The sequence below is a fragment of the Oryctolagus cuniculus genome, chromosome 2 (assembly GCF_051225735.1).
Source record: "Oryctolagus cuniculus isolate XC-2025 breed Fujian yellow rabbit chromosome 2, ASM5122573v1, whole genome shotgun sequence".
NCBI classification, from domain to species: domain Eukaryota; kingdom Metazoa; phylum Chordata; class Mammalia; order Lagomorpha; family Leporidae; genus Oryctolagus; species Oryctolagus cuniculus.
Window position 1 is genome coordinate 32,212,391 of NC_142868.1, and position 24,887 is coordinate 32,237,277.

The 24,887-nt window shown below is 51.9% G+C and overlaps 1 protein-coding gene across 4 annotated transcripts in view; it reads left to right on the plus strand.

Moving 5' to 3' along the window:
* The window catches only part of TBC1D1 (TBC1 domain family member 1), a 219,400-nt gene that overhangs the window by 129,672 nt on the left and 64,841 nt on the right, over positions 1-24,887 (plus strand). For 2 of the 4 annotated variants that reach the window (XM_089325244.1, XM_017350653.4), the window contains exons 8-14: positions 4,592-4,702; positions 10,412-10,540; positions 11,759-11,845; positions 14,569-14,849; positions 16,242-16,397; positions 17,024-17,143; positions 17,947-18,086. In XM_089325244.1, coding sequence (XP_089181370.1) covers positions 4,592-4,702; positions 10,412-10,540; positions 11,759-11,845; positions 14,569-14,849; positions 16,242-16,397; positions 17,024-17,143; positions 17,947-18,086 — 1,024 coding nt within the window. The remainder of the gene's footprint in view (positions 1-4,591; positions 4,703-10,411; positions 10,541-11,758; positions 11,846-14,568; positions 14,850-16,241; positions 16,398-17,023; positions 17,144-17,946; positions 18,087-24,887) is intronic. The other 2 variants (XM_051830768.3, XM_070068119.2) reach the window with 1 other exon arrangement.

Consider the following 24,887-nt stretch of genomic DNA (forward strand, 5'->3'; position numbering starts at 1 on the left):
GTGTGTGTGTGTGTGTGTGTGAGAGAGAGAGAGAGAGAGAGAGAGAGAGAGAGAGAGAGAGAGAGAAAGACCCTCTTTCTGCTTGTTCACTCCCCAGATGGCCACAACAATTGGAGCTGCGCCGATCTGAAGCCAGGAGCTTCTTCCGGGTCTCCCACGTGGGTGCAGGGGCCCAAGCACCTGGACCATCTTCCGCTGCTTTCCCAGGCCATAGCAGGAAGCAGAGTCAGAAGTGGAGCAGCCAGGACATGAACCAGCACCTATATGGGATGTCAGCACTGCAGGCGGAGGCTTTACCCGCTATGCCACAATGCTGGCCCCTTGGCTTCAATTTTTATTTATATATTTTTTTTAAAGATTCATTTATTTATTTGAAAGAGTTACATAGAGGAGAGGCAGAGAGAGAGGAGAGGCAGAGAGAGAGCAGTCTTCCATCCACTGGTTCACTCCCCAATTGGCAGTAACAGCTGGAGCTGTGCTGATCCAAAGCCAGGAGCCAGGAGCTTCCTCTGGGTCTTGCACGTGGGTGCCGGGGCCCAGGGACTTGGGACACCCTCTACTGCTTTCCCAAGCCACAGCAGAGAGCTGGATCGGAAGTGGAGCAGGCGGGTCTCGAACTGGCACCCATATGTGATGCTGGCGCATCAGGCCAGCGTGTTAACCCACCGTGCCACAGCGCCAGCCCCTTGGTTTCAATTTTTAATGGCAAGCAACTATGCTCCATTTAGTATCATTTGATGCCTGTTTGAGTAGTTTCCTTCATGTACATTTTGAGAAGAGAAGGTGTATTAGCATTTTTCCTCTGCTACTACGGGAGGCTTAGCCGTGTTTGGTATTCTGAAAGTTCTCCAAGCCAAAAGCACATTTTCCTGGGAGGGCAGCCTGGAGTTTAATTAATTGGAGATAGAGGGAAAAAAAGACCGGGTCAGCCCTTGGGCCAGTGCACCTGCCAAGAGGCCTCTCCTCCTTTCTGTCAGCTTCTTCCTAGGCCTTTTTCCTTTCCTGTAAATGGCTTTATTTTAGAGAATCTTTGGATTTAGAGAAAAATGGGGTGGAAAATACTGAGTGTTGCTGTGTGACCCTTCACTCCCCACTCCGCAGGCCCCCCTGTTGTTAACATGGTGTCTTGCTTTAGTGGGGGGGTGTTGGTTGCGGCTGTGAGCCAACACCTGATAGGTTGTAGTTAGCTACCCTCAGCCTCTCTCTTGGTGTTTTGCATCCTGTGGGCTCTGACATGCATGACATCATGAATCCACCAGGACAACGTCACGCGGAGTGGTTTCACCGGCCTCCAGGTCCCCTGTGTGTGCTGCTCCCTTCTCCCTCCACCCCCTGGCAACTGTTGATCTTTTTACCGTCTCCATGGGATTTCTTTCCCAGAATTGCATAGACTTGGAATGATGCAGCATACAGCCTTTCCAGTTTGAAGTCTTTCCCTTGACAGACGGCTTGGCAGTTTTCTTTCTATCACTGAATAACGCTTTAATGGCTGTGTCACCGTTGCTCAACATTGACCTGCTGAAGGCCGTCTTGGCTGTTCCCACCCAGTGGCCGTGTGAGTAAAGCTGCCACAGACACCTGGCGTGCATGTAGATTTTCAGTGCATTTGGGTAGATACCAAGCAGTGCGGTTTCTGAGTTGTGTGGTTGGGAGTGTGTTTACTTTGATACGAAGCTGCCTGCTGACTTCCAGGTGGCTTTCCCATTCTGTTGCCCCGCCGGGAGTGAATCAGAGGTCCTGTTGTTTTGGGGACTTGTAGACTCAGTGTGTCTGTGACTTTCTTGGGGTCCAGCTGCATTCAGTTGCTGCTGTGGCACTTCACTGCCACTCTCCTTTTTTGATTTCCTAAAGGAAACTTTCTCTGGAGAAATCCGTGTGTTGCCTGTAACATGTAAAATTCGGCAGCATCATGACTCATGGCCTGGAAGCCAGGCTGAGTGTGTCTGCATTAGCCTCTCTCTCTCTCTTTTTTCTGGTCTATAATTGAGATTTTATTGGTGTTGAGAATCAGCACACATTTTAATTTCTACACAATTCTTAACATACATACCAAAAATCTAAAAAGCCATGAATTGTCATTTTTTAAAAAGTTATTCCAGTGACTTTCTAGCCTCCAATTTGGAGGCAACTCTTCCTTAAGAGTCCATCAAGCACCCATATCTTCAAAGATTGCTGTAACATAAATCCAACCCATTCACAATTTAAAATCATATACACAGCATCCTCAAATGTTCAGTCTTCCACAGCACGTTGACAAAATCATTAGGAAAACTGGGCTGCCACAAGGAAAGATGTTGTAGAGCGCCAGTGGTTAGTGCAGCAGCAAGGAGTGGGTTTCTGTAGGGAGCAATTCTACTAAACAACATGGGGGAAGTGACTGAAAATATTCAAGACAGGTTAAATGCACAACTGAGACTCTAGGTTGCCCAAGGTGTGGTGTTGTAGGATATAAAAACCACGCCCACCTAGGTAATATTAAGCTGCTACCAAAGACAGTCAAAGCCTCTCATAACTCAATATGCCACTCTTCTCTGGTTTACCAAAAAATAAACAAGCGGCCAATAATTTCACCTCTTAAAAACAAATCATTTACACTTAAAAAATGGGAGGAGATGGGCTCCCCTCCTTAAAAATATTTCTAGAGCTACTGATAAACTTGCATTTGCAAAATAGTTGATAAAAGTATTCCTCTGGGTTGTCCAGGAAGGGAGACAGGCACCCCGATGAGACATGGTGTCTGATACCAGTCAGACTTGGCTTCTCTCTCTTCTGCTCCGTCAGAGGCTGGCCTCTTCTTCATTTTTCGTTTTGCAGTTTTGTGCAGGCAAATCTTTAGCTTCCTGGGGAGCCACCACGGCCTGTTTTCCCTTTGCTCCTCGGTTCCTGTTGCTTACACTTCTTTGTCTGCTGACTCATCCTTTCCCACGGCCTTCTTGCACTTTCTTGGGCGACCTCCTCTTGGGCTCCTCCTTGGCCGCCCCTGGGGCAGAGCTGCCCTTCCTCTCTGAGGCACCTTGGCTGCGGGCCGGGTACCTGCAGGCCGCAGTACACCAGTGCACCCAGAGCCTTTGAGGAGTTGCGCTGCCTGGCGGCTGCCGCTCCTCCCCCCAGCCTGCGCTAGCCTTTCAAGTATTTAGTTCTCAGCTCTGAAATTTATGAACCGAAGGTCCTCAGTGAAAACACTGCACACTCTTCTCGTCGTCTGCCCTCTCTTGCCTGGGTAAGGGGAGCAGCAGCGCCTTCTCGAATGAGCACTGGTGTCAGTGTTAGAGGCCTGGAGTCCCGGCCCAAGCAGGCAGCAGAGTGGCGGTGGCCCAGCCCTGATGCTTGTTTGGTTGACCCTGCCCCTAACTTTGCTTTAAAAGGAGCCTGGAGGTTTGGAGTGGGGGAGGTGGGCCAGGGCAGTGGGTAACTGTCGGTATAAAAAGGTGAGTTTCCTAAGTTTCTGGAAGAGGAGCTTTGTGGATCCTCACACGAATTAGTTTTCTTTCATATTCAGAGAAAATACTATATTAAACCAGGTGGCCTTGTGCAAGTGGACTCTGATGTTCAAATCCAAAGAGGAATCTATGTGGTTTCTTTGTGGATGGTCTTCTTCTTCTTCTTCTTCTTCTTTTTTTTTTTTTTTTTTTAAAGATTTTATTTATTTGAGAGGTAGAGTTACAGAGAGAGTCTTCCAATCCACTGGTTCAGTCCCCAAATGACTGCAGCGGCTGGAGCTGGGCTGATCTGAAGCCAGAAGCCAGGAGCTTCTTCCTGGTCTCCCACATGGGTACAGAGGCCCAAGGACTTGGACCATTTTCCACTACTTTCCCAGGCCAGAGCAGAGAGCTGGATCAGAAAGAGGAATAGCTGGGACACAAACCAGTGCCCATATGGGATGTTGGTGCCACAGGCAGAGGCTTAACCTACCACACAGTGCCAGTCCCCAAGTCTTTGTTTTAACAGATGAAGAACTAAGGTGAAACATCTTGGCTTTGGTCAGTGGCTGGAATCTATATTCCCTGATTTCTAGTCCGGCATTCGGTGCCACTGCCCTGTCTAAAACTTAAAAGGCACAGAGAGGGTTTATAAAAAAGAAAGGAAAAAGAAATGGCCTGCCATGAGGTTGTGTGTGCAAGCGCCTGTCTCAGAGGGCTTCTAGAATGTGCGTCACGGTGAGTGCATCTGACTTGGGAAGCCACACCCCTGAGCTGTGGCCAGTTCCCTAACCTTAAGAGGTGATGAATGTGCCGGCATCGTGACCTCTGACCGCTGCCTGTTTATATAGATTTTATTTTTTCCTTCTGTTTTAGAACTATTTATTTATTGAAAATTTTGACTCTGCCTCTCTCTGATGTTAAAAATTTATTTTGGGTTAGAAGACAGGAGAGGTCAAAAGCTAAAAATCTGACCAACCAGCCTCACTGTTCCTCTTTAAAAACTGTCTTCACTGTTAGGGTCGTTGGTGCCCCCTAGTGAAATGATCTGATCAAAGCACCGGTTCCTGTATGGAAGCTGCTGGCGTTTCCAAAGGGATGGTTTAGGAACTTTGGTGACAATTAAAAATAAATGTAATGTATCCTGTTTCTGATTTTTTTTTTTCTTAAAGAAACTGAGACCAAGGAACGAACAGCGAGAGAATGAGCTGATTATCTCTTTTCTGAGATGCCTGTATGAGGAGAAACAGAAGGAACATGTGCACGCTGGGGAGATGAAGCAGGTGAGGCATTTTGTCTCTTCCGGTTTTACCCGCACGTGGTACACCACAAGCCTGAGCATTCCCGCACACTGAGACCTCTTCTCCTCTTGTGTTTTATTTTCATCTGTTGCACACAGAGGGAAAAGCTTGGGAGTGTTAGGTTTTGCTTGGCCGAGATGAGAACAGTTTGTGTCTGCATCTAGTGGGGCTGGGGTGTGCGCTGGTGAGAAGACTGGCTCAGGGCACCCAGGGTTAAGTCTCAGAGCGTGTGCTGCCGTGGGGAGCTGCACGGCTGGCTGGGAACCAGTCTCTGCCACCTCATCTTTGTCCCTTGCAAAATGGGAATGGCATTTTCCCATTGCCTGTGGAGACTCAAGAAGTGCCCCCAAGCGCCTTGCAATGGAAACAATGTGAATGTAAGATGGTATTAACAAAGTCAGGGGCAGTGTTGGAGATCCTGGTGTGTGCTGTTCGCATACAGAACTTGCACTGACTGCATTTTGCGTGATGGGCGGGCAGATCTGTCCCCCCCCCCCATCCTCCACTGCCCACCAGCTTTATTGAGGTGTTGGTGGGGTGCTATGTCAGAGGTGTGGGATTCGGTACACACGGTGCCATAAAACATTTTCCTGTGTCTTTTGTACACCATGTGATTCAGTTCCTAGCAAACCATTAAGTGCTTAAAACCATATGCATTTTATCTTTGGAGAAGTTTCTTGTTGGCAAGAAAATTTATTTTTTTTATTTTTTAAAGATTTATTTATGTATTTGAAAGTCAGAGTAACACAGAGAGAGGAGGAGAGGCAGAGAGAGAGAGAAAGGTCTTCCATCCACTGGTTCACTACCCAATTGGCAGCCGGAGCTGCACCAACCCGAAGCTAGGAGCCAGGAGCAACTTGTGGGTGCAGGGGCCATCTTCCACTGCTTTCCCAGGCCATAGCACAGAGCTGGATCAGCAGTGGAGCAGCCGGGTCTCAAACTTGTGTCCACATGGGATGCCAACACTGCAGGTGGCGACTTAACCCGCTATGCCACAGCGCCAGCCCCTAGGCAAGAAAATTTAGAGGAAAATTGGTAGTGGATGTTCAAGTTCCTAGTTGTCCAAAAGCGTGTTGCCTTTTTCTGTCTCAAGCCCTGAATGCTTGTCTCACAGCACTTCACTGCTCGGTGGCCTGTCCTCCTCTTGTTCTCCAGCCGCCAGGTGGCCTCCCTGTCTGGTAAGGGGCACTAGGGGTGCGGTTTCACCTGGTTGCACACTTAGCAGCTCTCTCGTTTGATTTCTGCCTTCCAGCTGACTTTGGTCATCAGGGGCCTTTTCTGAACTCTCGGAGCTCATGGACAGAGCCTAACGTTGTTTGTTTTTTTTATCCTGTTGGCCACCTGAAGGCCCCTTCGTGGTGACTGTGGCACTGGTATAATGTGTGTGCTTTGGTTTGTTGCTGTTGCTGCCTTCCCAGCCTGTGCCACGGCCTGGGGGTGCTGTGCCCTCCAGTTGTCTTGTGGCTGGGCCCCCCAGGTAGGTGTGCAATTAATCCTCTCGTTCACTTTTCAACCTGTTCGTTTTCACTGTTCCACTCTCCCCTGCCCGGTTGTTGTTACCATCTTCTGCCACTCACAGCTTTACCCCTGCTTGGATTTCCTTTTGTCTGGGTCCGTCTGACTTATTCCAACTGGAAATTGATCACTTACGGTGGAGCACGTCATTTATAACTCGGGAAGGGGAATGAAGCATTTATTGTGGATGGAAAGCCGTCTGTTAGTAAACATGTTTGAGCACGTGTGACGGGTCAAAAGTGTTGGCCTCAGTGCAAACTCACTTTTATAGACCAGGGTAGTGTCTGTGTGACTTTGATGGGTCATTCCAGTAGAGACATATATTTAATGTGATTTTTGTTTCCATTTTCAAAACAGTGGAGAACTGACTGTAACAGCCGGAGGTTCACAGCAGAGCCGGTGTCCGTGCCGCACTTTCACTAAGGGTCTCTGAACGCTCGGTGAGCTGGAAGGCTCATGCAGCGGCCCTGAGCGCACGTGTGGCTGACATCCCCCCTGGCTGGACGCCCTCTTCTTCCCTGAGCAGCAGGTTTTGCAGAGGAAGCAGCTGTTTTCTAGATGGGTCAGAAGCAGAACAGCTGGGATTTGAACCAGGCACTCCAGTGTGGGATATGGTGTTCCCAGTGACGGCTTAAGATGCTGTGCCACAACACCCATTCTAGTCTTTTTTTTTTTCTTTCTCTTTTAAAGATTTATTTATTTATTTGAAAGGCAGAATGACAGAGAGGGAGAGACAGAGAGGCATCTGCTGGTTCACTCCTCAAATGCCTATAACAATTGGAGCTGAGCGAGGCCAAAGCTAGGAGCCAGAGGCTTCATCTGGATTTCCCACAGGGTGACAGGAACTCAAGTCCTTGGGCCATCATCTGCTGGCTCCCCAGCAAATTAGCAGGAGCTCTGATATGGAATGTGGGTGTGCCAAGCGGTAAGCCAATGCATGACAATGCCCACCCCCAGTCTTTTTTTTTTTTCCCCCTTTTATGAATTATTATTTGTGAGAAGACAGAGTTGGGAGTTGAAAAGACAGCTTCCATTCCTGGCTCACTTTCCAAATACTATCAGTGATTGGGGCTTAGCCAGGCCAAAGTTGGGAGCCAGGAACTCAATTTTAGATGCCTCACATGGATGGCAGCAGCTCAGGCACTTGAGCTAACACGTAGCCTCCCAGGGTCTACGTTAGCAGGAAGCCAGAATCTTCAGCCAGGGCTGAAATGTGAACCCAGGCTCTCTGATGAGGGATGCAGGTGTCTTCATCGCTCAGCCAGACACCTGCCCCACATAAATCCCGAGTGACTGTCTGTCAGGGGTTAAGGACTGCTACACTCAGGTGGCCCAAACCTCTATCAAGATACGTCACCTCGGGACTGATGCTGTGGTGCAGCGGGTTAAAGCCCTGGCCTGTAGAACCGACATCCCATGTGGGTGCTGGTTCCAGTCCTGGCTGCTCCAATTCCCATCCAGCTCTCTGCTATGGCCTGGGAGAGCACTAGAAGATGACCCAAGTCCTTGGGCCCCTGCACCCACGTGGGAGACCCAGAAGGAGCGCCTAGCTTGGGATCGGCTCACCTCTGGCTTTGCAGCCATCTGGGGCATGAACCAGTGGATGGAAGACCTCTCTCTTTTTCTCTCTCTGTCTCTACCTCTTTTTGTAACTATGTCTTTCAAATAAATGAAATAAATCTTTATAAAATAATTTCCCCAGAAGGAACCCCTGTGCTCCCTTTCCAGTCGGTCCTTCTGCCGCTTAGCTGCGTGACAGTTCTGAGAGCCATGCTGCGTGTGTGTCAGCTTGTTCCTTTCTATCCCCTTGTGTCAATATCCCCGGTGGTTTCGCCAGTCGCCTTTGGTGGACACCTGAGCTGCTGTGTTGTGACGAAGGCTGGTGGTGGGTTCTGAGTTGAGAAGCTCGTTGCAGCACCGGAATGCAAAGCTTGTCTCCAAGTTCTCATGCTCAGCGCTTCCCCGTGGCAGAGGAGGGCAGTGGAATCCACCGTGGAGCCCCCCGAGGGCGCTAGGAACCAGCACCATCTTTGAAGGAGAAACTTCTAGATGCTTCCTTCAAGATAACCAGGGAATCTGTTCTTTTACTAAACGTGGATTATTTTGTAAGTGCAGATTATTTTAAGATTATATTTGAATTATGGCAACAAACATAGAAAAGAATCTTTGGCAGAAGAGGAGAGCAGAAGTGGAATTCGGTTAAGTGTGCAGTGATTGATTCTCCAAGCCTGGTTTACGCGCGCGCGCACACACACACGCACACTCAGGAGTGCAGTTTTTCGTCTTTGTGGAGTGGACCAGCTGATGTGCTTTCTTTGTTAGCATTTTCTTAATATGTCGAAGCATCAGCTGGGGTTGTGTTGCAGGCAGGCCCCTTTGTGGATGATTCCCCTGTATCCCACGTACTCACCTCACCAAATGGGCTCATGGCTGCCACCTCCATGAGAGCAAAATGAAACAAAAATAGAATAAATGTTTCGCAACAGGAACACGCATGAAATGGCTATTTAGTGAAATACAGGCTAGGAAGCTAATGTGAGTGAGTCAAAGAACGTGGATCAATCTCATCATGGATAACTCTCAAAAATAACATTGGAAGCCAAGAGCTAATTTCCGAAGGGCATGTACAGTATGAGTCTGTTCATTTGAAGTGTCAGCTGTGTGTGTCAGCCAGCGTATGTGTTTTATGGACAGATATGTAGCAGAGGACAAACTGGGACCTGATGCGGTAAACACCGGGTTCAGGTGAGGGAGTGGTAGGCGGTGGCGGCGGGGACAGCAGAGGCAGGCTGCCCAGGCTTTGTACGGATTCCCGCTCACAGGAGGAAGCGGAGTTTCTGACAGTCCTAGTGGCGGATGCCTGTTGAGGGGCGAGCTTGTTCCAGTGTTCTGATGTGTGTCGGTTCACTGACTCGCAGCAGCTCTGTGAGGAAGGCTCAGTGTGTGGCCTCGCCGTGCAGGGGCTCCGCAGGCCCTGGGGGGCAGCAGCGAAGCCTTCCAGCCCGCTCCTCACGGCTCTCGATGGTGCCCTGCCCGAGCTGGGTGCTGGGTGCTGGGTGCTGGGTGCTGGGTGCTGGGCAGAGATGTTTGCTAGTTCACTTCTCCACTTTTCTGCATACTTGAAAAACGTTAACAAGTGAGAAGGAAGAGTGTGTCACGGGGGATTCGCTGGTTTGTTTCTAACAAAGTCATTGTCTTACCAGGAAGCAGTCAGGTGAGAATCCACGCAGAGGCAATTTAAGCACACCTCCTCATTAGCAAGAAGCATGGCCCTTGGTTAGGGCCTGTCAGCCCTGGGATTGCTTTAGAGGAGGATGGACGGGGTGATGGACACAGAGCAGGGACGCCTGAGACCTGCAGGGGGGAGGGAGGGACTAGTGTACAGAGAGCAGCTTTCTCAGTGGAACTCTCTGCAGTGCCCCAAGGTAAGTTACTGCTTTGCTTTGGAAAGCGTTCAGCAGCTGCCTTGGACTAGGCAGCACTCGCTTGATAGCCTTAACTCTGAATCGCAGAGCACAGTGTTGGGACTAGATCTTCTTGTGGGTCTCAGCTTATCCAGCGACAAAGAAGAAGTGTGCAGGGGCCACGGCTGGGCAGTGCCAGATCTCTGGTCCAGTTGCAGGGCCTGCGATCTGAACTGCTTTACCTGACTGGTTTCAAAGCACACTTTCTCATTTCATTTGGGACAGCCAACGCAGCTCTTTGAGGCAGAATTATCTCTGGACCTGGAGCAGATGAGATGCGATCACAGACATATTAGAACTTTGTGTCACAAAGATGTGTCCTTGGGGCTGGCGCCGTGGCTCACTTGGTTAATCCTCCGCCTGCGACGCTGGCATCCTATATGGGCCAGGTTCTAGTCCCGGTTGCTCCTCTTCCAGTCCAGCTCTCTGCTGTGGCCTGGGAGTGCAGTGGAGGATGGCCCAAGTGCTTGGGCCCCTGCACCTGCATGGGAGACCAGGAGGAAGCACCTGGCTCCTGGCTTCAGATCGGTGCAGCGCTGGCTGTAGCGGCCATTTGGGGGGTGAACCAGCAGAAGGAAGACCTTTCTGTCTTTCTCACTGTCTAACTCTGCCTGTCAAAACAACAGCACCAAGATGTGTCCTGGAGCCCCGCCCTCACCTCAGCAGGAGGGAAAGCTTCAGTGGCTCAGCTTCTCATTGTTTCCCTTCTCAGCCGTCGCAGGCTGCAGCAGAGAATCCTGGAAGTGAATTACCACCCAGTGCCACTCGCTTTAGGCTGGACATGCTGAGAACCAAAGCAAAGAGGTCTCTGACAGAGTCCTTGGAGAGCATCCTGTCCCGAGTAAGTAGTGCGATTTCTCCCAGTTTAAGTCACTTTTTAGGGGAATGTAAGATTGACCCCTCTGCTTTTATTTCATCAGTGTTTATCATAAAGTACAAACACGTAAAACCTTTTATATGTCTTCTCATTCTTAGAGCATTGTATCTACATTCTTATTTGTATGTAACTGTGATAGGTTTTCAAAAATATCTCCAGACGTTTGTCTTACACCCCATGGGCCATCTTGTCCCCTCATGGGACTGTGAGTGGCTGTTGTCCAGTCCCTGAGCAGAGCTGGTGTTCGCCACGCTGGGGGGTGGGCTGTGCTCTGTCACGGGGCACGAGGGCAGGTGCTGTCAGCTGCTGTCAGGCGTCTGGAACTCTCTCTAGCAGAAAGGTCCACAAACTGGCCCACGGGCTTCAAATCCCTCCTGCCTCCTGTTTTTGCAAATAAAGTTTTATTGAGACCAGCTGCGTCCATTTGCTTCCCTGTTTCCGAGGCTGCTTTTGTGCAGAGTTGAGCGGGTCTCACAGGTGCCTGTGGCCTTTCCAGAGGGAGTTTGCCAACTACGGCTCCGTAGGAAGACAGAGTACCCATGTGCCCCAGTCTGGGACTTCTCCGGGAAGTCCCTCCTCTCCCCAGGTGTGTGACTAGCCTTGATGACACATCTAAGAAGTCAACGTTCAGCATTTTGGTCCAAATTCTGTACCTTCCTGGCGCTTACCATACCTTATTATGGTACTTTTTGATTTTATGACACCCTCCCTTTGAAACATGTGCTTTATTGATTTTTCCCAGCTAACGTTAGATTTTATTTTGGCTGAAGATGTTTCTGAGAATTTTGCAACATCCTCCGAGGTAATTCAAAACAGTCCATTTATAAACGCAGGCGTGGGAGGGGCTGTGTTTGAGAGTCCCCAAGTGGTAGGACATCGCTGGAGGTGACCATGCAGCTGCCCGTGTGACCACTGGGGACTCAGGAAGAGTTGTTGAGCCCCTGCTTGTTTTCCAGCCGGCCTCGCTGCCTAATGATTAAGCTGCAGAATGTTCTGGAACATTAGGTTGGTGTCACATTTTCATACAGAACAAAGCTGTCGATTGTCTTAAGTCCATAGATGCGTAGCAGCCTGTCTCACCAGGTGTGTTTTTCCTGAGTTTATTTAAGTAGACCAAGCTGCTTCCAGCAGAGGACTTGGCAAAGGCCCCAGGGGTCATAACTCTGTCTGTTCTTTATGTAGGGTAATAAAGCCAGAGGCCTGCAGGAACATTCCGCCAGCGTGGACCTCGACAGCTCCGTGTCGAGCACGTTAAGTAACTCCAGCAAGGTAAGCACTTTCCTCTTTGCCACCTGAGGGACCCAGCAGCTGGGCCTCGCTCCTCCTCTACCTCCAGGGCTCTGTGGGAAGGAACGAGAAGAGCCTCACGCGCTCACTTCAGCTGCTCAGGACACACCGCTTTCACATAGCAAAGAAAGCCGATCACAGTCTATCACAACACAGCCGGTGGATTCCTTTCCCAAGTAATAAAGATACCTCAAACTGGGGAGGCCTCCAAAGTGGGGCTGTGAGTTCTGAGAAGGATGCCACTGAAATGCCCCCTGGTTGTAGTTTAATATTGCTGTTTTCTTATATAAGTGACTAAGCTTTCCCCAGGCCGTCTGCCGCCCAGGCACAGCTTGGTGCTCATGAGTGAGCTAGCGGTTGTGTCTGTGCCTATCTCCTGTCTTAGTATCATTCATTCTAGACACTCAAGGATGTTTACATCTGGTTTGGTTCAACTTTATGTGCTGGGGTGGGGGCAGCTGTGTCTGCTCTCAGAGCACCCTCTGATGCTGGAACAGGGACACTGCCGTGGGGGCCGGCTCCCCACCCCCAAGGCAGCATTTCCATTCCTCTGCCACCACTCCTTGTCTAGGAGTGGCTGCTTTAAAAAAGATGTATTTATTATTTATTTCAAAGGCAGAGTTATGGGAGGTGGGGGAGGGAGACAGAGAGAGAGAGAGAGACGGAGAGAGACCTCTTCTATCCACTGGTCCCCGAATGGCTGCCATGGTCGAGGCTGCGTCAGGTAGAAGCCAGGAGCTTCATCCGGGTCTCCCACATGGATACAGGGGCCCAAGCACTGGGGCCACCTTCCACTGCTTTCCCAGGTGCATTAGCAGGAAGCTGTATTGGAACTGGAGCAGCCTGGACCTGAAGCAGTACCCAAATGGGAGGCCAGTGTCATAGTTAGCAGCTTAGCTTGCTGTGCCATAACACCTGTGGCTTTCAAGGTGTTTAGACCATGAGCAAAACTAAGAAACACATTTAGCATTGTTTCAAGATTCACAAACACAACTGTCTACACACACGGACATAATTACAAGTTCTCAAAACAATATTGCTGTGAACAGCATGTGTTGGTATTTTTGTTTTATTTTTAAAATGCTTGTGACAAGCCACACAATTGATACCACTATTTTTGAGTTATAGCGTACAGTTTAAGAAACACTCCCCTAGATGAGAGCTTTTTGAATTTTAAGGTGCATTTGTAATGGGGTTCTGGTTAAAGTGCAGATTTAGTTGTGGCAACCAGGTACCCTTCCTCTTCTTTCCTATGTATTTTAACTTTAAAAAAATGTGAGAGGGGCCAGCGCCGTGGCTCACTTGGCTAATCCTCTGCCTGTGGCACCGGCATCCCACATGGTTGCTGGGTTCTAGTCCCGGTTGCTCCTCTTCCAGTCCAGCTCTCTGCTGTGGCCTGGGAGGGCAGTGGAGGATGGCCCAAGTGCTTGGGCCCTGCACCCCATGGGAGACCAGGAGGAAGCACCTGGCTCCTGGCTTTGGATTGGCACAGTGCCAGCCGTGGTGGCCATTAGGGGAGTGAACCAACGGAAGGAAGACCTTTCTCTGTCTGTCTCTCTCTTTCTTTCTCTATAATTCTACCTGTCAAATAAATTTAAAAAAATAAAATAAAATAAAATGTGAGAGACAGGGAGACAGAATCAAAGACAGACAGAGAGCGCTCCCATTTGCTGGTTCACTTTCCAGATGCCCACAGTAGCCATGGCTGGAGGCAGGAGCCAGATCCAGGAGCCAATAACTCCATCCAGGTCTCCCACGTGGATGGCTGGAAGCCAGTTCCCGAGTCATCACCTGCTGCATCAGTAGGAAGATGGAGTCGGGATTCAAACCAGGCATCCCGATGTGGGATGGGGGCGTTTTACCTGCTAGACTAAGCACCTGCTCCTTACTTTACATTTTTTTGATTTGAAAAGAATACACCGCCGTCCAGTGCCCAGCACTGCTAGGGGGAGTGTTAGCGTTTGATTGCTTTGAGAAGGGTGCTCCTTGAAGGCATGCAGTGTTACAGTATCGTCATGATTCTCGGCCGGAGTTCGATTCCCACTCAGAGTTCATCGCGTACTTAACAAAGCAGTGACTCACAATGTGTGTGGTGTTTTACAGTGTACAAAGCACTTTCAGTTGTGTTGTGCTGCTTCCTTCTTGAGACCCAGTGTGATAGCTCTTCACTGTACTCCCTTTCCAGGTCAGGACACTGAGGTGCCAGAAGTAGTTAAGCACTTCTCCTGAGCCGTGGCAGTCCGTGCCTTAGAGGGATTGTGAGCTCTGAGCGTAGTGTGGGACATGGTTTTCCACTCAGGATGGCCAGGTTCAATCTCACCACTAGATCAGGCTCTGAGCCAGCTGTGCAGTGTGGATGACAGGTGTGAGACACTTGGCAAGGACAGGCGGGGACAGGCCAGGCACACTCCCCGCATGCCACGTGTGCAGACGTGAGCAGTGCCGTGTTCTAGAGAGAGGGTCCTGGTGGTACCCCAGCGTGGCATGGGGCAGTCACGTGTCTGGCAAAGTCTCACTGTGGCATTTCCCCATCACACTCACATCTTGTCTCTGACAAGCAGGTGTCCAACGGATCTTTATTTCCCTAGTGCTGGTGGTCTTCCCACCAGACGTGGTCCCCTAGTAGGGTGTTCCCTGTGCTGGGGTAGGAGCTGTGTGTACCCCGCATGTCCCCTGTGTCTGACCTGCTGTGTGTTTGCTGCCAGGAGCTGTCCGTGGGTGAAAAGGAGGCCTCGCCCGTCCCCGAGAGCTCCTTCAAGCTCCCCGGCTCCTCGGATGACCTGAGCAGCGACTCGGAGAGCCGGCCTGCCCAAGAGCCCACGCCACTGTCGCCGCAGCAGGCCTTCAGGAGGCGGGCGAACACCCTGAGTCACTTCCCCGTGGAGTGCCCGGAGCCCCCTGGGCCTGCCCAGGACTCGCCGGGGGTCTCGCAGAGAAAACTCGTGAGGTACCACTCAGTGAGCACAGAGACACCTCATGAGCACAAGTAAGATTTGTTCAGGATGGGAATTTGTTGTGTAGATAGCGGGGGCGTACCTGGGACTAACCAGGTGTGTGCATCCTGGGTGTTTACTGGGTCAAAGAGAAGCCCTGGTCAGGTTGCACTCTGGCCTTGACGCGGGCAGCTCCCTTAGGAGGTATGTGGATGTGGGGGGATTCCTGGTTACTTGGAGAGGCGCAGGTGTCGCCAGGAGTCAGATAAAAGGGGGCAGGAGTGGTCCCTCATGTCACACGTGTGACAGGTCCTCGGCGGGCTTTGGAACCCTGCGGCTGTAGCAGTTGGGGGCAGAGCTGCAGTGGCGTGGAGAGACAGTGACTGCAGAGGGTCAGATGGTGCTGGCCAGCAGGGGGCAGTGTGGGTGCCTGTGATCGGCCCAGCAGGCTGGGCATCAGACCCCAGCCCTGCTGTGTGCTAGTTGTGACCTGGGCGTGGTCACTGAGTGACTGAAAATACTGGGGTCGAAGTTTTCTAGACTCTTTTTTTTCACTGGGCGAATTCTAGATTCTTCTCGGGATTTACTGACTCGCATAGTTGGGCTCTTCTGAACAGCTGGGATTTTCTGGTTATAGAGAGGGGGCAGCAGTGGAGTGGGAGTGGTAGATCCTCTCCCTGTGCCTGCCAGGGCCCGAGCCTCTCAGTGGACCCAGGGCCATCTTTCAGCCCCTTTTCCAAACTGTTGGCAGCACCGTGTCCTGTCGCTGCCCCGCCCTGACACTGCAGCAGCGGCCGGGGGTGCAGGCTTGGTGGACTTGCAGGGGCAGCCAAGGCGGCAGAGAAGGCGTGGCAGCTGCGGCGCTGGCGTGACATGGAGCTGCTTTCTTACTCTGCTCTGGGAACCGTGACAGGTGCCTTGGATCCAGCTGAGTCACTGTGGTCACCAGAGCAGGACGTCCTGCAGAGCTGTTTAATAGATAGGGCACTGCAGGACGCGGGCAGGAGGGTTGGAGCTGACCCCCTGCCCCACGCAGCCCACGCCCACTCCTTCCTCCAGCTGGACAGCGAGCTGCAGCCTTGCGGTTCTGTGGCTGGCCAGAGGCGGCGCGCCTCCCGCCCTGCCTGCTCCCCGGTCCCCAGGGATCAGAGGCACCAGCAAGTGTATCTCTGGTGCCCGTTTCACTCCCCTCTCCTTTATCTGCAGGAAACAAGACATCGACATTCAGGACCGGATATTGTTCATTTTAAAGGGAAATGTGTTTTTTGAAAACGTGGAATTCTTTTTCTTTTGTTTGAGTTTTTTCCTGTTGGTTTCCCAAAAACCCACTGGAGGAAAGGGAGTTAGGGGAGCGCAGGCCACCAGGGGTGGGGCTCGGGGAGTCCCGTGCCTCCTCTCCCCTCCTAGGCCCGCTAACCCCTGTGCTTTCTCTAATTGCCCTTCAGTGGGGACCATGCGCCTGCGGGCGAGTCTGGACCTTGCTCAGGCCTGCGTCCGGCTCCGCCACCTCGTCTTAACCCCTCCGCCTCCTCGCCAAACTTTTTTAAGTACCTAAAACATAATTCCAGTGGAGAGCAAGGTGGGAATGCTGTGCCGAAGAGGTGAGCACTCGCATGGCAGGCTCAGTGTGGTCCACGCATGTGTCTTCCCCGGGGGAGCTCACACTGGCACAGTCACGCACTGCGCCGAAGCTGGTCACCGCGCGCCACACTTGTGTGTGTGTGTGTGTGTGTGTGTGTGTGTCTGCTTGTGTTGTGGCTGGTTTTTGGCTTTACTGTCTTCAGCCTGTCATTTGAACTGACTTAACTTTGCCATCAGTTTAACCTTCTTAAAACGATCATGCACAGGGGTCTTGTTGGCAGTCTGGTGTTTCACATTCGATGTGCACATGCCCCTGCCCTCGTGTGCACACGCGCATGCGCCCACGGGTTAACAACTGCGTCTGATTGTGAACACTGCAGTTTGTGCTGTATCAGCGATTTCCTCTGCTTGGGAACAGTGGTTTTTCCCAATTTCAAAGGAAGTCATTGGATGATTAAGTCACAGATCTTGTTCATTTAAAATCGAATTTTATTATTGACTTAAATGTCATTTGTAAACTGATTTTCTTGTTGACATCTCTTGTTCTCAGAACGGGAATGTTTCTTTTTGTTTTGAAACTTAACGTTTTATGGTTTGTGTATTTATATTTCTTTATCCTAAACTCTCTTTTCAACCAAACTCTCAGCATCTCCTACCGTACTGCCCTGCGGAAAAAACTTCATTCTTCTTCCTCTGTGCCAAATTTTCTAAAATTTCTGGCTCCTGTAGACGAAAATAACACCTCTGACTTTATGAGCACAAAAAGGTAGGGCTCAACTTAGATAATCACACCTGAGCGTTCTGTGTTGATTATTTTGGGATACGGTGGCGTTTATCTTGCTTAACTGTTCTTTGGCCATTTAAGAAATCATTGTAGCGAAATCAGTTGTGGCTCCTTTGACTTGTCTTGCTGAATGTCGTGTAAAAGAACCGGTGTGGCCTGTTCCCCAGTCGGCACTAGGGTTCGTTGGTGAACGTATGGTTACCATCTTCGGTGTGTTACGCCCTCAGCAGTTCTCTAGCGGGAGCAGGGTCTCCGGGTGGTGAGGCCGGCTAGGGCGTGGGATCTGCAGCTGAGGGGCGTGCTTCCTTCTGGGTACCCCCTGGGGGGGGGGGTTTCCAGGGCCTCCCCGACACTGTGAACCGGAAGCCAATTAAGGAATTGACAGTACATATCCACAACTATGCTTTGAATTGTCCTTTGTAAAACACAAAGGTTGACAACAACCATGAGCAAACAGTGACACCCTGATTATTGCCTTGATGGGTCTGTGCAAACCAACTGCGGCTCTTTCATTTTCCCGGGCAGCCACACTGAGGAAATGCTGGCGGGCTCGGGCTGGAGCCGTGGCGGCCTCTGGCAGGAGGTCTCTGGTTCCAGAAGGGGCGTCCAGCGAGGGCGGCTGGGGCGCAATGCCGTGCAGCCTTCTCCAGCAGGGGTTGCTGCCACGTGCCACCTGCTGTTTCTGCACAGATAATTCATGATTCCGTGCTCTGTTGAAAAGCGGTCGTGCTAAACCCCACGAACTCCTCTCCTGCAGTCACCAACTAGCTGTCTCGTCGTTTTAGGAACTCTGAGCCCAAAGCCAACCACGAGGGGGACCCTGGCGGGACCCCCGTGAAGGCGCGCAGACACTCGTGGCGGCAGCAGATCTTCCTCCGGGTGGCCACCCCGCAAAAAGCGGGCGACTCGCCCGGCCGATACGAAGGTAAGTGAGGGGTCCCTCGTCCCGGCAGGGCTGGGAGTGGCATCGGAGGGGCTGAGGCACCTCCAGCTTATGCACGGTGATGTCCTCTGACTGTGGGAGCAGAGTGCTCATGTCCCGGTGGGCGGGGCACAGGCCCGGCCCCCCCAACCCCGGGGGTCTGCGCTCAGATCCCAGCATCATGGCGCTGAAGCTGCTGACCTGAACACGCTGGCACGCCCTCCCTCTCCTCTGCTCCCCGATCACTGTTGTCACTGCTGGGCTTCTCAAAGACGCCCGAAGTTCAGAATGTTCCCGGGGTGGAGTCTTCTCCCCCACCCACATCTGCTCCTCATGGCCTCGGCCCCTGCACTTCAGAAGAGGAACCGCTAAGCCCTGCGGTCGGGCTGAGGTCCCTCTCAAGTGCGATGGCCAGGCTGGGCCTTGCTCATGGCACCTGTGGCCCTGGCTGTGACCAGAGGGGAGGGGAAAGGTCCCAGGAAGACTCCCGAGGGAGCCCAGATCTAATCCATGTGTGAAACAGGGCGACAGCATCTCGTGCTGGCCACACCTTGCTGGACGTGGCTGTGTAGACTGAAGTGTGAGAATATGTGTGCTACAGTGCTGGCACAATGCCCAGGGTGCACCAGCCGCGTGGATGACCACAGAGAAACTGCCCATTCCCACACAGCACAGGTTCAAATGAGCCTTCTAGCAGTGAGCCCAGTCCTGTGGCCTGGTGGCTTCGCCTCCTGCACCTGGTCCGGTCTTTGAAGCTTCTGCTTTCTGCCCCTCATGCCACCCAGGACTGTGCAAGCCGCCACTTGGGTTAAGGGAAATCTTCTCCTGGCCACTCGCGCTTGTCCCTGCTGGGCGCCCCCGCCCGGTGGTCTCGGGAGGCGGCTGCTGCTCTGCCGTGTGGACTTCGCTGGTGGCCTGTTTTTGCTGAGTGGTTAACTCTGGCTCCTGACTCTTACTGTGGCTGGTTCTTTGGGGTGCAATTTGCTCACTGGAAACTGGACTGATTCCTGTCTGCTTGGCAGCTTTTCTTCCTCCTAGCGCTCAGGTGACCATCAGCAGGGCCAGTCTCGGTGGGATCGTTTTGGGGTTGCTTTCTGGTTGGTGAGTTGTGCATGGTTGTGTATAGGCTTCTGGGCTTGGCCTCGGTGACTTTAAGCGATCGATGACAATGCTGAACAGAACAGAGCAGGGCTGGGCATGGATTCTGCTCCTCCGTCCCTAGGCCGAAGTCATCTTGGATTCATCAGCCCGCAGTCAGTGCCACCTCTTCCTGCAGGGAGGGGTCCTGAGACCCCTGTGGAGTGCCAGGTGCTCCTGCAGGAGCCTGCCTCTCAGCTCACACCAGGGCCTTTGCACGAGCTGGCCCCTCACCTCTTCTGCATCACTGCATGACATCTCCTTTTCCTGGGGCCAGCACTGTGGGGTAGTAGGTTAAGCCTCTGCCTGCAGCGCTGGTTTGATTCCTATGTGGTCCACTTCCAATCCAGCTCCCTGCTATGGCCTGGGAAAGCAGTAGAAGATGGCCCAAGTCCTTGGGCCCCTGAACCCACATGGGAGACCCGGAAGAAGCTCCTGGCTCATGGCTCCGGATTGGTTCTGGCCGTTGGGGCCATTTGGGGAGTGAACCAGTAGATGGAAGATCTATGTCTCCCTCTCTCAGTCTGTAACTCTGTCTCTCAAATAAATAAATCAAATAAATAAATCTTTAAAAAAAGAAACCTCCTTTTCCATCCACTCTGGTTCACGTTATCTCCCTCACTGCAGACATTCCTGATTTCCTAGTCCTGATGATTTCCACTGTACTTTTCTCCTGTAGCTCTCACTATGTACTTATCAGCCCCCTGCAGCTTGCAGGGTTTGAAAGAAAGGCAGATCAGTTGCTTAGATTCCTACAGGGACGGTGTTTGTTCAGTGTTGCCTGTGTCTCGGTCAGCTTGTATCCTTGCTGTTCTCTTTTCAGAATTGGGAAATGCTGCTTGGATTTCTGGATCATTCTGTAGCTACCCTGTGTGTGTGTGAGAAGGAGCAAAGAGACAGTAGATGTCTCCGAGACTGACTGGTATAAAAGTGATTGTCACACACTGTGCCCTTTCTATACCTGCTGAATGCTTTACATGAATTACTTCTCTTAATGCCTCTCAACTTCAGGAAAGTTGGGATTTGTTTTTAAAGATTTATTTATTTGAAAGACGGGGTTTTAAAGAGAGAGAGAGAGAAATATCTTCCATCTACTGGTTCACTCTCCAACAGCCAGGGCAGAGCCAAACTGAAGCCAAGAACCAGAAGCTTCTTCCAGGTCTCCCACATGGGTGGCAGGGACCCAAACACTTGGACCATCTTTCGCCGTTTTTCCCAGGCACCTTAGCAGGGAGCTGGATCAGAAGTAGAGCAGCTGAGACACGGACCAGTGCCCAAATAGGATGCCGGCATCACAGGTGGTGGCCTTACCCGCTGGCCCCGGCAGTTGGGATTTTTATTATGCTCGTTTAGCAGATGGAGGTGTGGAGGCTTGGGGTAGCTTAAACCACTTTCCCCCAACCACAGAGTAGTGACAGCCAGCGGCAGGAGCTGAGCTGCACACAGCCCTGGGCTGCGGCCACAGATGCCCCCTGTGAGCCACAGGGTGTGGGCCCTGCTGTGCTTCCTGTTGTGGGCCCCCTTCCCACAGGAAGGCCCCGTCGGTAGCCGTACTGGGCGTGTGTTCCGTGTGCCCACGTGTCTCCCTGCTGGCCAGGGACCAGCCCTGAATGGAAAGCACTTTTTAGAGGACTTACCTCAGCTGGCACCCCCCTCCCCGCCGCCCCCGGTGGAGGTTGGCAGTGCGACTGCAGTGTGGAAGGGAGGGAGGTATGATGTCTGTCTTTGAAACGTCTCTTTCCGCCTCTGCTGGTGCCTACTGCCAATCCGCGGGGCCCAGAGATGCCAGAACCTTCCAGCCGGGTCTGCGGCCATGTGGGCCCACGCTGGCAGCTCCACACCTACCTCTGCAGACCCCTGAGGTTTCCCGCCCGAGAGGGCCCAGCTCTGCACGCCTGGCCCGGCTCCTGGGCAGCTGCACGCTGACTTCGGCGTGAAAGACCTTCAAGTGTGCTTTCAAGAAGTCTTCTAGTAATGCTTCTAGCCTCTGTTTCATGTGCGCCAAACGACTGGTTATTTCCGTTTGTATTCCGGCAGTGCAGACTTAGTGAAACAGAGCATCCCAGAGCCTTTTTTTGAAGGGGGAAAACACATCCTATTAAAACACCCCTCACCCCGTCACTGAAAGCCGAGGCGTTGGCCTAGCAGCAGTGGTGCTGGGGAAGGGAAAGAGGCTTTCCTGCCGTCTGGGGCTGTCCTGTTACGGCTGGGCTGGAACCTGCAGGAAGGGTGTTGGGAGAGCAGTGTGGCTCCAGCCGTGGCCCAGAGGGAAATACAAAGGCAGGAGAGATCAGATGCGGCACGTGACTCACTCACGAATCTGTGACTCTCTGTACAAACGTCCTGTGAAGCAGTCAAGTTGTAGCAGTTAGAATTTGGCATTTTGGATACTTAACCCAAAGTAGGTAGGTCGTTCACTCATATCTAGAAATTTACTGTGTCTGGTAGGACCAGGGGAGACATTCCCAAGGCCCGGACTGGCTGTGTTTGTGAATTCAGCAGTAGCCAATGTGTCTCTTGTGAGAACTCCGTCTTTGAGTTAGCAGAGTCTAAGGGGCCTGTGTTTAATTTGAAACCTCAGAGGGAAGGTCTCTGCTTCTTGGATGGCAGGTCAAGCATAGCACAGGCACTGCATTGGGGGCGAACTCTGTAATAAAAAGGGAACCACCAATTTGTACTCAGCGAGGCCAGCATCGTGGCACACTGGGTTAAGGACGCCCGCATCCCATTTCTGAGAAGGCCTGGCGTCAAGTCCTGACCCAGCTTCCTGCCGATGCACCTGGGAGGCAGGACGTGGTGGCTCAAGTACTTGGGTCCCTGCCACGAACACGGGAGACCCAGATGAAGTTCCTGGCTCCAGGCTTCAGTTGGCCTGCCCCAGCCCTGGCTGCTGCAGGCATTTGGGGAGTGAACCGATGGACAGATAAATAAGTCTCACTTTTTTTTTTTTTTTTTTTAATAAAGGAACGTAGATAGGTCACGAAATGCAGCACTCAAAGCTGCATAGTTTAAACTTAAGACAAAAGGCTTCTGCGATGCTTTGAGTTCATGGTGGCCCCTCAGGGCTGTGTGTTCCCGCCCGAAGTGCTGTGGGTCCTTGGGGTGCACCATCTGTGCAGTGCTGAGCCTGTGAGGGGGAGCGGCTCAGCAGGAGGCTATGGAGGCCTCCGAGCTGGGCGTGTGCAAAGCTCCGTTTGTCGGGCATCGCTGGCAGCCGGCATGTTTGCTCCCAGCACGGAGGATAAGGGTGCCAGAGTCTGTGCTTGCTGAGCCTGGCTGGGGGTCCCCACTCCAGGGCTGCACAGAAGGGGGCCAGGCAGATGCAGCACTCTCGTCCCTGCTACGCAGACGGGAGCCCACCTGTGGACTCAGGGGCTCGGAGTCCAGAGTCCTCCGCGGATGTGTGAAGAGGCGGAGTCTGACCCAGCAGCTCTGGGGGGGTCCTGAGCTGCTCTGTTTCTCCCAGGCTCCCCAGCAGTGCTGGCTGCCAGTCTGCCTGTGGTAGCGAGCACGAGGGATAAGCAGCCGTGGTCAGTCGGCGCAGATCTTCAAGTCCTGGCCCAGGCCCCTCTCTTTCCACGAGACTGTCTGGGTTCCACGGAGGGACTCGGGGTCTCCCAAGTGTCTGAAGCCTCGGAGGACTCTGGGTCAGCACTGGCATTTTTGGAGAGGAGCTGTGCCGTCTGGAGGGGCAAAGAGCCCACGCGATGGGGAAAGGCAGTGATGGAAACCCCGGGCGGCGGGGGGATGGGGATTTGGTGATATGCCCCGAAACCAGAAGGGACGCTTTGCCTCTTTGCCGCCGTGGTCTGTGCCAGGGCAGGCCCAGGGCACTGAGAGCCTGCAGGTGCTCAGCCGTGGGCTCTCCCCCAGACATCAGGCCTGCAAAGCATGCTGAGGACCTGCTCTGGAGGAGGTATTTGGTAGTGCACGTACTGCACAGCCTTTTCTCTTACAGCTTCATACAAAAGAGCAGTCGTGGTTGTTAGGAAAGTCTAGTAGGCAACTCCCAAGTCTGGAATGTGGAATGGAGGCGAATCCTTTTATTTACCCCCTGTGTGCTGGGGAGCTGTTTTAGTCTTGGTCTCATACACTTCATTTAAGCATTTCGGATTACGTTGTAATTTCACCAACAAAAGATGCTTTCAGACTTTACATGTCTCATTTAAAAGAAAAATCCAAGCCTATTTTAACCTAGATAAGAATGAGTTATTGATTCGAAACCCATCATATAAGCAAATCGTCCCGTGAAAGGTCCACATAGAGAGCGGCCGTGTGAATATGCCTCACTACAGCAGCGTGCAGTCTGGGGGGTTGGATATCAGATGTAAATTTAGATGTAAGCGGGAACTCGGAAGCTTTACGATGACTATTTTATATCACTGTGAAAGATGCAGAAACGTTTAGGACTATGATTTATGTGTGTTGTCCATAGCCACACTCATAGGGTTGATGTGGCACTGGGACATGGTACTAGGAGTATATGAGCGTGATGGCCACACGCAGAAGTCCCCTGGGAACTGTGAGCCTCACAGCGACCTCTGGTCTGGCCTTTCTGATTCCCAGGGTTCACTGTGCACCAAAGTCATCTTTTTATTTTTATTTGAAAATTTTATTTATTTTCATTTTATTAGAGAAAGAAATCTTACATCCATTTACTGGTGCACTCCCCACATGCCCACAACAACTCAGGCTGGGTCAGGCCCGAAGCCAGGACCTGAGAGCTCCAACTGGGTCTCCCACGCGGATGTCACGGGCCCAGCCACTGAAGCCGTCCCCCGCGTTGCCTCCCAGGGCGTGCATTAGCAGGAAGCTGGAATCAGAAATGGAGAAGCTGAGACTCAAATCAAACACTCCAGGACCTTTAATCACTGCATCAAAAGCCCACTCCAAAGTCTTCTTTGTTTTTAAAGATTATTTATTTATTTGAAAGGCAGAGTTACAGAGAGACTCAGGCAGAGAGAGAGAGAGAGAGAGGTCCTCCATCAGCTGGTTCATTCTTCAAATGGCTGCTATGGCCGGAGCTGGACCGATCTGAAGCCAGGAGGGACTCTGGAGCTTCTGCAGGTCTCCCACACGGGTGCAGGGGCCCAAGGACCTGGGCCATCTTCTATTGCTTTCCCAGGCCACAGCAGAGAGCTGGATCGGAAGTGGAGCATGTGGGACTAGAACCGGCACCCATGTGGGATGCCAGCATGACAGACGGAGGATTAATCTACTGTGCCGTAGCGCCGTTCCCAAGGTCACTTTTTTAAAAAAATTCAAGCTGGGTTTGCCCTGCTGCACAGCTGTCCACCTTACTTTACATGTCTTGCATCAATTGTGCATCTGTCATTTCCATGTCAGCTGGTATGGAGCTGGAGCCTGGGCATGAGTCCCTGTTTACTTTTTATTCCCAAAGGTTTCTGAGTGCTGCCACCTTGGGACTGGTGGGCCCCTCACAGACTGACTTGAGCAGGCATCACCACTTGGTGGCAGTGTTGCTCCCCGTTGGCTGAAAAAGGCCCTGGTTTCTTTCCAATCCCAGAAAAGTGTGTCTGCTTGCTTCCCCCCCAGCCCCGCCTGTTTTTGTTTGGGATCTTGTTGTGGCATTTATATTCCTTGCTCATTCGCAGCTTGTTTGAGTGGAGAGCTCCTTTCTGAAGTTGAGATGTTGCTTTTTCAACA